This window comes from Capra hircus, chromosome 25 (genome assembly GCF_001704415.2).
Source record: "Capra hircus breed San Clemente chromosome 25, ASM170441v1, whole genome shotgun sequence".
Classification (NCBI taxonomy): domain Eukaryota; kingdom Metazoa; phylum Chordata; class Mammalia; order Artiodactyla; family Bovidae; genus Capra; species Capra hircus.
Window position 1 is genome coordinate 18,787,893 of NC_030832.1, and position 12,090 is coordinate 18,799,982.

The 12,090-nt window shown below is 40.5% G+C and overlaps 1 protein-coding gene across 1 annotated transcript in view; it reads right to left on the bottom strand.

Annotated features, from left to right (window-relative positions):
- The window catches only part of DNAH3 (dynein axonemal heavy chain 3), a 236,259-nt gene that overhangs the window by 200,209 nt on the left and 23,960 nt on the right, over nt 1-12,090 (bottom strand). Inside the window, 4 exon segments of the mRNA XM_005697585.3 lie at nt 3,161-3,339; nt 3,514-3,619; nt 6,480-6,686; nt 11,790-11,974. Coding sequence (XP_005697642.1) covers nt 3,161-3,339; nt 3,514-3,619; nt 6,480-6,686; nt 11,790-11,974 — 677 coding nt within the window.

Here is a 12,090-nt window from a genome sequence, read left to right on the forward strand (position 1 = left end):
TGACCATTATATCTACTACTGTGGGCAGGAATCCCTCAGAAGAAATGGAGTAGCCATCATGGTCAACAAAAGAGTCCGAAATGCAGTATTTGGATGCAATCTCAAAAACGAAAGAATGATCTCTGTTCGTCTCCAAGGCAAACCATTCAGTATCACAGTTATCCAAGTCTATGCCCCAAACAGTAATGCTGAAGAAGCTGAAGTTGAACAGTTCTATGAAGACCTACAAGACCTTTTAGAACTAACACCCAAAAAAGATGTCCTTTTCATTATAGGGGACTGGAATGCAAAAGTAGGAAGTCAAGAAACACCTGGAGTAACAGGCAAATTTGGCCTTGGAATGTGGAATGAAGCAGGGCAAAGACTAATAGAGTTTTGCCAAGAAAATGCACTGGTCATAGCAAACACCCTCTTCCAACAACACAAGAGAAGACTACACAGGGACATCACCAGATGGTCAACACCGAAATCAGATTGATTATATTCTTTGCAGCCAAAGATGGAGAAGCTCTATACAGTCAAGAAAAACAAGACCAGGAGCTGACTGTGGCTCAGATCATGAACTCCTTATTATCAAATTTAGGCTCAAATTGAAGAAAGTAGGGAAAACTGCTAGACCATTCAGGTATGACCTAAATCAAATCCCTTATGATTATACAGTGGAAGTGAGAAATAGATTTAAGGGCCTAGATCTGATAGATAGAGTACCTGATGAACTATGGAATGAGGTTCGTGACATTGTACAGGAGACAGGTATCAAAAGAAATGCAAAAAAGCAAAATGGCTGTCTGGGGTGGCCTTACAAATAGCTATGAAAAGAAGAGAGGCGAAAAGCAAAGGAGAAAAGGAAAGATATAAGCATCTGAATGCAAAATTCCAAAGAATAGCAAGAAGAGATAAGAAAGCCTTCTTCAGCGATCAATGCAAAGAAAGAGAGGAAAACAACACAATGGGAAAGACTAGAGATCTCTTCAAGAAAATTAGAGATACCAAGGGAACATTTCATGCAAAGATGGGTGCTCGATAAAGGACAGAAATGGTATGGACCTAACAGAAGCAGAAGATATTAAGAAGAGGTGGCAAGAATACACGGAAGAACAGTACAAAAAAGATCTTCACGACCCAGATAATCATGATGATGTGATCACTAATCTAGAGCCAGACATCTTGGAAAGTGAAGTCAAGTGGGCCTTAGAAAGCATCACTACGAACAAAGCTAGTGGAGGTGATGGAATTCCAATTGAGCTGTTTCAAATCCTGAAAGATGATGCTGTGACAGAGCTGCACTCAATATGCCAGCAAATTTGGAAAACTCAGCAGTGGCCACAGGACTGGAAAAGGTCAGTTTTCCTTCCAATCCCAAAGAAAGGCAATGCCAAAGAATGCTCGAACTACCGCACAATTGCACTCATCTCTCATGCTAGTAAAGTAATGCTCAAAATTCTCCAAGCCAGGCTTCAGCAATACGTGGACCATGAACTCCCTGATGTTCAAGCTGGTTTTAGGAAAGGCAGAGGAACCAGAGATCAAATTGCCAACATCCGCTGGATCATGGGAAAAGCAAGAGAGTTCCAGAAAAACATCTATTTCTGCTTTATTGGCTATGCCAAAGGCTTTGACTGTGTGGATCACAATAAGCTGTGGAAAATTCTGAGAGAGATGGGAATACCAGACCACCTGACCTGCCTCTTGAGAAATCTGTATGCAGGTCAGGAAGCAACAGTTACAACTGGACATGGAACAACAGACTGGTTCCAAATGGGAAAAGGGGAACATCAAGGCTGTATATTGTCACCCTGCTTATTTAACTTCTATGCAGTGTACATCATGAGAAACACTGGACTGGAAGAAACACAAGCTGGAATCAAGATTTCCAGAAGAAATATCAATAACCTCAGATATGCAGATGACACCAGCCTTATGGCAGAAAGTGAAGAGGAGCTAAAAAGCCTCTTGATGAAAGTGAAAGAGGAGAGTGAAAAAGTTGGCTTAAAGCTCAGCTTTCAGAAAATGAAGATCATGGCATCTGGTCCCATCACTTCATGGGAAATAGATGGGGAAACAGTGGAAACAGTGTCAGACTTTACTTTTTTGGGCTCCAAAATCACTGCAGATGGTGACTGCAGCCATGAAATTAAAAGACGCTTACTCCTTAGAAGAAAAGTTATGACCAACCTAGATAGTATATTCAAAAGCAGAGACATTACTTTGCCGACTAAGGTCCGTCTAGTCAAGGCTATGGTTTTTCCTGTGGTCATGTATTGATGTGAGAGTTGGACTGTGAAGAAAGCTGAGCGCCGAAGAATTGATGCTTTTGAACTGTGATGTTAGAGAAGACTCTTGAGAGTCCCTTGGACTGCAAGCAGATCCAACCAGTCCATTCTGAAGGAGATCAACCCTGGGATTTCTTTGGAAGGAATGATGCTAAAGCTGAAGCTCCAGTACTTTGGCCACCTCATGCAAAGAGGTGACTCATTGGAAAAGACTCTGATGCTAGGAGGGATTGGGGGCAGGAGGAGAAGGGGACGACTGAGGATGAGATGGCTGGATGGCATCACGGACTCGATGGACATGAGTCTGAGTGAACTCCAGGAGATGGTGATGGACAGGGAGGCCTGGCGCGCTGCGATTCATTGGGTCACAAAGAGTCGGACACGACTGAGCGACTGAACTGAACAGTATCCCCACATCCAGACAGTAGAAATCTGCATAGAAGAGATTCTAACGGCTGATTCTAAGCACCCCGTGTCTTCGAGTGTCACAGGTAGCCAATGAGAGGGCCTGTGAGCTCAGACTGCCAGGTAATATCTCTCTGAAGTTGTCTGCAAGAAAGCAAAGGCTGAAGCATCAGAGATTAACTCCCTCAGGATTCTTTCCATCTTCATACTCTAAGTCCCTGGCACGTGGCAATCCATGGGATCACAAACAGCCAGACACAAGTGAGCGACTGAACAACTACTCTAAGTCCCAGATAGTTTTCTCCTTATTGTTTATCATCTTGTCTGAACCTAGAGTCCCTGAAACCCTCACTTTGGGGGCAGAAACAAGTTGAATTGGAAGTTCAACCTGGTCATTGCTGGAAGTTGCAAGTTCGATCCACTTTTTCATTCTCCCATTGTGCCTATTATCATTGCTATTTCCCTGCATGCAGCAATAATACCTGGTATTGGTGTCCCGGTTTACATCCACTTGGAATTGAATCAGACGGTCTTTAAGATTTTGGGCTCGCTCACAGAGATCATAATTTAGGGTCATGGTGTCTAGGCAGAACATGGCCAAGGGCACAGTTATGTGCATGGATGCAATTTCATTTCTCCGCTTTTTAATGCTATTGATCCTCTGTAGAAAAGAGTAGATTTAGTAGTTTAATTTGTCTTTAGCCTCTATGCATTTGCCCCTAGCCTCATCCCCAGCCAATACAGTGTTTTTTGACTGTCGCACATGTAACCAAGACACACACACACACACACACACACACACACACACACACAAATGTCAAGTGGCATCTCCTACCGTCACAAAATCCTCAATTTCATGATTTTCTTTCAGGAATGCAGTGATGTTTTGTTCTGCTGTGTTATCCAATAAGTCATCATACTTTTTGTATACATTTAAGTATCTTCCATATTGAAGAGCAGAAAGTCAAAGATACAAATACAGGTCACCAAATCAGATTAGTCAGAGTGGCAAACAAAGAGATAATATAAAAACTAGTCCAAACTATGAAAGAAACACATGGCAAAAGGCACAGTGAACTGGGAATTCAGAACTTTGCCTTCAAATTCCAATTTTGCCACTTCTGAGCTACATGAACTTAGACAAAATATTTCTAGTTTTCAAAGGTCAGTGTCCTTAATTTTAAGTGGAAACAACACTTCATTGGATTGTTGTAAAGCTATAATGTAAAGTAATTAATACTATGCCTAACATACAGTAAATGTGCAATAAACAATACTTCCTATTCCTCCTTCTAGTTCTAAAATTCTATGTCTAAATTTTAAGATAAATATTCAGGAACTAATGAACCTAAAGTCTACTGCAGAATTCAGTTTATCTCTGTCTGTTGTCAGATGATGTAAAAATGGCTAGACAGATTTTCCCAAAATTGGAGGACGTTTTCGGATGCTCTGAGTTAAAATATGTTTGAAATAAAATAAAGATGACACAGAGTAGGCAGAATTAACTTTGCAGAGCCCAGCGGTATACTTCCAAGAGTTGGCCAACACTTCAGAGACTGAAACTAAGATACCGAGAAGCTTCTGGAACTGTCAGTACAGAAAAACAAACTATATGTATAAGAATAAACAGGGAAAACAGAGGTTTCTAACAGAAGACCCTAGGTTGAATTCATGAGGGCAGAGCTTCCAAATCTGAGGCCATGATTTTCAGAATAGACAAAGCAGCTGTTCTCAACTGGAGGTGATTTTGTCCCCAGGGGACATTTGGCCATGTCTGAATACATTTTTGGTTGTCAAAAGTAGGGAGGGTCCTACTAACAGGAAGAAGCCAGGGATGTTGCTAAACACCCTATCATATAAAGGACAGCCTCTCGTAATATAGAATTTTTTGGTCTAGTCTTTTTTGCTTCCCTTCCTTTTGTTCTCTTCTCTTGTGATTTGATGACTGTCTTTAGGGTTGTGTTTGGATTGCATTTTCCTTTCTATGTGCCTATCTATTGTAGATTTTTGATTTACAGTTTCCATGAGGTTTTGACATAGCAGCCTACACATATACACACACACACAAACTCACACAAGCCTGTTTTAAGTTGCTGATATCTTAATTTCAAATGCATTTTCAATATCTTGCAGTTGAACTCTCCTCCTTTCACGACTGCTGATTTTGATGTATTTGTGTGTGGATGATTTTCTTTCTTTACTGTATGTTTGCCTTTACTGGTGAGATTTCCCTTTCATAATTTTCTTTTTTCTATTTGTGGGCTTTTTGTTTTTGCCTAGAGAAGTTCCTTTAGTATTTGTTGTAAAGCTGATTTGGTGGTGCTGAATTCTCTTAGCTTTTAATTGTCTATAAAGCTTTTGAGGGATTGGGGGCAGGAGGAGACGGGGATGACAGAGGATGAGATGGCTGGATAGCATCACCAACTCGATGGACATGAGTTTGAGTAAACTCCTGGAGTTGGTGATGGACAGGGAGGCCTGGCATGCTGTCATTCATGGGGTTGCAAAGAGTCGGACACAACTGAGTGACTGGACTGAACTGAACTGAAAGCTTTTGATTTCTCTGTCAAGTCTGAATGAGAGCCTTGCTGCATAGAGTATTCTTGGTTGTAGGTTTTTCCTTTTTATCACTTTAAATATACTGTGTCACTCCTTTCTGGTCTGCAGAGTTTCTGCTGAAAAATCAGCTGATAACCATATGGGGTTCCCTTGTATATCATTTGTTGCTTTTCCCTTGCTGCTTTTAACATATTCTATGTCCTTAATTTTTGTCAGTTTAATTAATATGTGTCTCAGCATGTTCCTTCTCCGGTTTATCCTGTATGGGACTCTCTGCACTTCCTGGACTTGAGTGTTTGCTTTTCATTTAGGGAAGTTATTGGCTATTATCTCTTCAAATATCTTCTCATGTCCATTTTTCTCTCTCTTCTCCTTCCTGGACCACTATAATGTGAATGCTGGTGTGTTTAATGTTATGCGAGAAGTCTTTGAGGCAGTCCTTACTTCTTTTCATTCTTTTTCCTTTATTCTGTTTTGTGGCAGTGATTTCCACCAATCAATCTGTTTTCCAGCTCACTTACTCATTCTTCTGCCTCATTTACTCTGCTATTGATTCCTTCTAGGGATTTTTCATTTAAGTTACTATATTTTTCATCTCTGTTTACTTGTTCTTTAAATCTTCTAGCTCTTTGCTAAACATTTCTTTTATCTTAGTCTGTATATCCATTCTGTTTCTGAGATCTTGGATCATCTTCACTATCATTATTCTGAATTCTTTTTCTGGAATATTGTCTATCTCTACTTCACTGAGTTATTCTTCTGGGGTTTAACCTTCTTTCTTTCTCTAGAAATATGCCATCTCATTTTGTCAGACTTTCTGTTTGTGGTCTCTGTTCTGTAGGCTGCAGGACTATAGTTCTTCTTGCTTCTGGTGTCTGTCACCTGGTTAGTGAGGTTGGTCCAGGGGTTTTTCAAGGCTTCCTGGTAGGACTGGTGACCACTGGTTACAATTCAGGAATTTCTAAATTTCAGAATCTATCTGGTGCCAAGGCTTTCAGATAATAGGGGTAAACCTCTAATTTGAATTCTGGCTCTCCTATCTACTTGCTGTATAACATTGGGAAAGTTATGGTTTCTTCATCTGCAAATGGGGATAAATAATAATCCCTATGTAAGTAAGTACTGGCTACTTATTATGTATTATTTCAGGTCTGTGGGAATAGGGATTATTTATTTGATGATAGGTAGGAACTCTATCTAAATCAATGCCAAAATGGCTAAGTTACAACTAAACCAACTTACTTGCAGGGACCAACTTGATTTTTCTGAAATACCTCGAAAGTTTGATCCACAAAGTCAGAAACCAGTTTTTCATCAGCATTAACAGTTCCAAGTATCAGATTATATCCTTTCAACTCTGGGAACAGGATAGATTCCACCTAAAGAGTAGAAACCACTTTTAAATGTCATAAGACATCCACAAGACACAAGGAGGAAGATGGCATCAAACTAAAATCTCTAGCAATGTACTCATTTCCACGGACATCAGCTGCATTTCAACTCCATTTTCCCTTAGATGGTGCTGGAATCACTCCACTATTCCCTTTAATTTTATTCTCCCTCTTCTTTCTCTTACTGGATTACTCGTTTCAAATCCCTACTTTTTAAACTTTCATTTCCTTAAAATGTCCCCCTGGGCCCCCAGTGGATGTTAGGTTTCCCTGCTAAAGCTCACACTCTAAATTTATCCCTCTTGACACTCATCATAACTGTAATTACATGAATGTGTAATGAGCTGTTCTAGATTTGTTCTGGGATAGCAATGCCATAAAGGCCTGGATCGTATCTGACTTCTTCACTATGATGAGAGGCCTAATGAGCGTGGCACATAGTAAGTGCTCAATAATCATTGTGTGACTAAATAAATATTACAGTGGTACTCCTTCCCCCTACCAAATACTTTTCCTCTCTAATGATAAGCTACTAGAAGTGTCCTTTCCAATTCAAACTCTTCCACTAGCTGACTATGTGACCTTAGGTAAGCTACTTTCTCTGGACTTTCATTTTCTCACCTGAAGAAAGGGAGAGAGATACTAGAGTCTTCTCTCAGTTCAGGGGAAAAAGCTACGTCTCTGTGATCTGAGGCACAAAATAAATTTTTCCTGAGAATTCAACTTTCTAACTTCTTAGTGGCACATGTGTACTTCTAAGAATGTTCTCAGTTGCATGGCTCATGCAGGCTGCAAGTCCTTGTTGGGGGTCCATTGCTTTCCACTGCCCTCTCTGCTAAGAAGGCTTTTAGTGATCTGTCTCAGAAAAGATTCTTCTGAATGCATTACTGAGTTATATGGGTTATATGTAGTTGTTGAGAATGCATCAATTTAGAAAGTGGCAAAAGCAAGTGCAACTGAACTTTCTCTTCCCTCCTTGGACAACCCAAAGGTTTTAAAACCAGTTAAGGAGCAACTTCTTTGCTGTAGCCATACTATAGACAGTGTTTGAAAGCAAGGATATGAATGAAATGGTTTAGGGCAGCATGACTGGAGTATTCAGGCAACGCAATAGATCACAGGTGAGCAGGATAAAAAGACTGCCTCTTGGGGGAAGTCTTCAATTGAAAAATGACTTTAAATGTGGCTGATTTTCACTAGGGAGAACAATATGGAGGTTCCTTAAACACTAAAAATTGAGTTATCTTATGATCTAGAAATCTCACTCATAAGAGATATAGCCAAGGAAAAGTTTAATTCAAAAGGATCTATGCGCTGTGATGACCACAGCAACACTACTTATAATAGCCAAGACATGGGAGCAACCTAAATGTCCACTGACAGATGAAGGGCTAAAGAAAATGTGGCATATATATATATACATGTATATAAACACACACATGGCATATACACATATATGGCATACATACATATATATACACACACAATGGACTATTAGTCACAATAAAGAATGAAATAATGCCATTTACAGCAACATGGATGGATCTAGACATTATCACACTAAGTAAAGTATTAATAAGTCAGAAGAGACAGACAAATGCCATATGATATCACTTTTACGTAGAATCTAAAATATGACATAAGTGAACTTATTTACAAAACAGAGACAGACTCACAGACATAGAAAACAAACCTATGGTTATCAAAGGGGAAAGGAGATGGAGGGATAAATTTGAAATTTGGGATTAACAGATATACACTCAATTCAGTTCAGTCGCTCAGTCGTGTCCGACTCTTTGCGACCCCATGAATCGCAGCATGCCAGGCCACCCTGTCCATCACCAACTCCTGGAGTTCACCCAAACCCATGTGCATCAAGTCAGTGATGCCATCCAGCCATCTCATCCTCTGTCGTTCCCTTCTCCTCCTGACCCCAATCCCTCCCAGCATCAGGGTCTTTCCCAGTGATATACACTACTGTATATAAAATAGATAAACAACAAAGAGCACAGTTTAGCACAGGAAATTATATTCAATATCTTGTAATATCCTATAATAAAAAAGAATCTGAAAAAGCATATGTATATAAGTTGGACACAACTTAGCAACTGAACAACAATAATATATATACATGTATATGTATGATGCTGCTGCTGCTAAGTCACTTCAGTTGTGTCCGACTGTGCGACCCCATAGATGGCAGCCCACCAGGCTCCCCAGTCCCTGGGATTCTCCAGGCAAGAACACTGGAGTGGGCTGCCATTTCCTTCTCCAAAGCATGAAAGTGAAAAGTGAAAGTGAAGTCTCTCAGTCGTGTCCAACTCTCAGCAACCCCATGGACTGTAGCCTACCAGGCTCCTCCGTCCATGGGATTTTCCAGGCAAGAGTACTGGAATGGGATGCCATTATATGTATAACTGAATCATTTTACTGTAAACGTGAAACATTGTAAATCAATTATACTTTGATTAAAAAAACACACCTTTAAAACAGTGGCTGGCTCTCTTATACCCTGAAGAGCAGTCTATAAAACTGAGCCAAGAACAGTGCTCTTTACAGGTAATCATTGTTCAGTTCAGTTCAGTCGCTCAGTCGTGTCCGACTCTTGGTGACCCCATGAATCGCAGCACACCAGGCCTCCCTGTCCATCACCATCTCCTGGAGTTCACTCAGACTCATGTCCATCGAATCAGTGATGCCATCCAGCCATCTCATCCTCGGTCGTCCCCTTCTCCTCCTGCCCCCAATCCCTCCCAGCATCAGGGTCTTTTCCAATGAGTCACCTCTTTGCATGAGGTGGCCAAAGTACTGGAGCTTCAGCTTTAGCATCATTCCTTCCAAAGAAATCCCAGGGTTGATCTCCTTCAGAATGGACTGGTTGGATCTCCTTGCAGTCCAAGGGACTCTCAAGAGTCTTATCCAACACCACAGTTCAAAAGCATCAATTCTTTGGCGCTCAGCCTTCTTCACAGTCCAACTCTCACATCCATACATGACTACTGGAAAAACCATAGCCTTGACTAGACGGACCTTACTTGGCAAAGTAATGTCTCTGCTTTTGAATATACTATCTAGGTTGGTCATAACTTTTCTTCCAAGGAGTAAGCGTCTTTTAATTTCCTGGCTGCAGTCACCATCTGCAGTGATTTTGGAGCCCCCCAAAATAAAGTCTGACACTGTTTCTACTGTTTCCCCATCTATTTCCCATGAAGTGATGGGACCAGATGCCATGATCTTCGTTTTCTGAAAGTTGAGCTTTAAGCCAACTTTTTCGCTCTCCTCTTTCACTTTCATCAAGAGGCTTTTTAGCTCCTCTTCACTTTCTGCCATAAGGTAATCATTGTTACTATCTGCTTATCTCCCTGGCTCTCTGATCCCAGACTTCTCCGTTTTGTCATCACCTTCAGTATTTTCTCTTGTATACTTCTCCAACTTTGGCATTTCTCTGGCACTTTGAGTTAGAAAATTCTTCCATGAGGAGAGACTGACCCAAGCAATCTTATTTCACAATTGTGAAAGTAATGCATTAACTGCTAGTACTGTTTTAAATTCTAATTATTGCAATTTTATAAAATCCTTCCCTTATCTCATCCAGCTTCCTTTTATTTATGCCTCTTTTCATTTCAATCAGTATTACAGATTCATATTTTTCTCAACTTTTGGCTACAACAAATATTTTCTAATATTTACTGCTGTTTCTTTAGTAACTTTCTCACAAATACACTTTTCTTTTGCACCTTGAGTACAGTTTTCAAACATCTCATGCTGATATTTTTTCTAACTTTTAAAATTCATGTTTATATATAAGGCAGGACTGAGAGGAGATAGGGTACTGTCCACTTGTTGCTGCTCTCAGGTATTCTTCTTAGATATTCAATCTGAAGGGTTATTCTTTTAAAATGTCACTAGCCAGATCACAGACAATACAGTATGAGGGGTTCAGGGAGGGAGACTGTGCCCTGGGCATCTTTAGACGGAGAACTCAGATCCTGGGCTGCTTTTTCTTAGTCTAGAAGAGTCATCAGCATTTACTTGGGTCTGGCTTTCAAACCTGGTACAAACTGTGACCTATGACTGTGTCTTCTTGGCATTACAATTCACTAAATCTACTACCAGCCACATAAGCCCTGGGCTCTCCCAACCCAGCTGCTTGTAAACATTGCTGATCAACAGTAGTGAAGGGGAACTTGAGTGGTGTATACTTTATCTGTCTCCAAGCCCCACACTTATCCTTCCAAATTACAGGGTCTTCTCTTTCATTTCCTTCCTAGGGATATTGATTGTAGGAGAGCTGCCCACACTTCTTCCCTCTCTGCACATCCAGTTTTCCTGTTACTCTGACTCGGCTGGGTTAAAACCCTCAATTTAGAGTTCTCTGGTGAAACCAGCTGGAACATGCAGCTTCACATGCTTTCTTAAAAACTCCAACTCTAATCATGAGATCTTAGAACCCTCTAAGTACAGGACTGCAAAGAGAAGCATGCTTAAGGGTACCTGAGCATCATACATGGGGAGGGAGGGAAAATGGGAGGCAGAGATGAGCTGGGTAGAAACATCTCACAAGTCCCTTCCCTGTGTGGGGCTGCACATCTCACCACATCAACCATCCAGAAGGAGACAGAAGATGGGATGCAGAAGAGTCCCACTCACGTGGGTGATCCTGTCCAGTTCTAAAAGTCTGCTAATAACTGAAATCTGATTAGTAAAGTCACCCTGGAAAGGAAACTTGGAAAAAGGTTTCCTTTTCTAAGTTCCCTAGGCCAGGAAGGGAAGGTTTAATCTCTCCCCGAGACAAACTAATAAACAAACATATGGAGCTTCAAGAACTAAATGAGATACATAGTCTTATGATAATTCTTGGCAAAGTGCATAGCAACTGATTCATCATGAATTATTAATCCAAGATAGATATGGCTTGGGACACATCTGCCCTTTTGACATTGGCATCATGCAGGTAACTCTGCTTGCTCACAAAGTAGATCTCAGTGTCTTTGTTAATGGGATACATGGAAATTTCTTTAAGGCCCAAATTCTCTTTTGGGGTGACAACAGGGTGTACTCAGGCTATATCTCCCATAGTAAAACCCTACTTTGCACAAGCAGCCATTTAAACATGTTTTATTCAATATGTGAATACAAATACAAACAAATAATTGAGTACTATACCTTGGGAATCCCTTTAGAGTTCTTAATAATTTCCAAGAAAGAGTTATGTATTAATTCCCAGCAGTCATCAAAAGATGGATTAAAGACAATAATTGGCTCATTGACTTCAAGCTTGATCATAATCAGCTGAGGTATAAAGAACTCCATTTCTTGGTAGGGCTCCTCAAAATAATTTCCATCCTTCAGGAGACATAAGATATGGTGATTATTACAATATGGAACCTTTTAGAATCAAAGGAGTGACTTTTACCTGTTCATAGCACTACATGAGTACCAGAAAAGGAAATGAAAGGTAC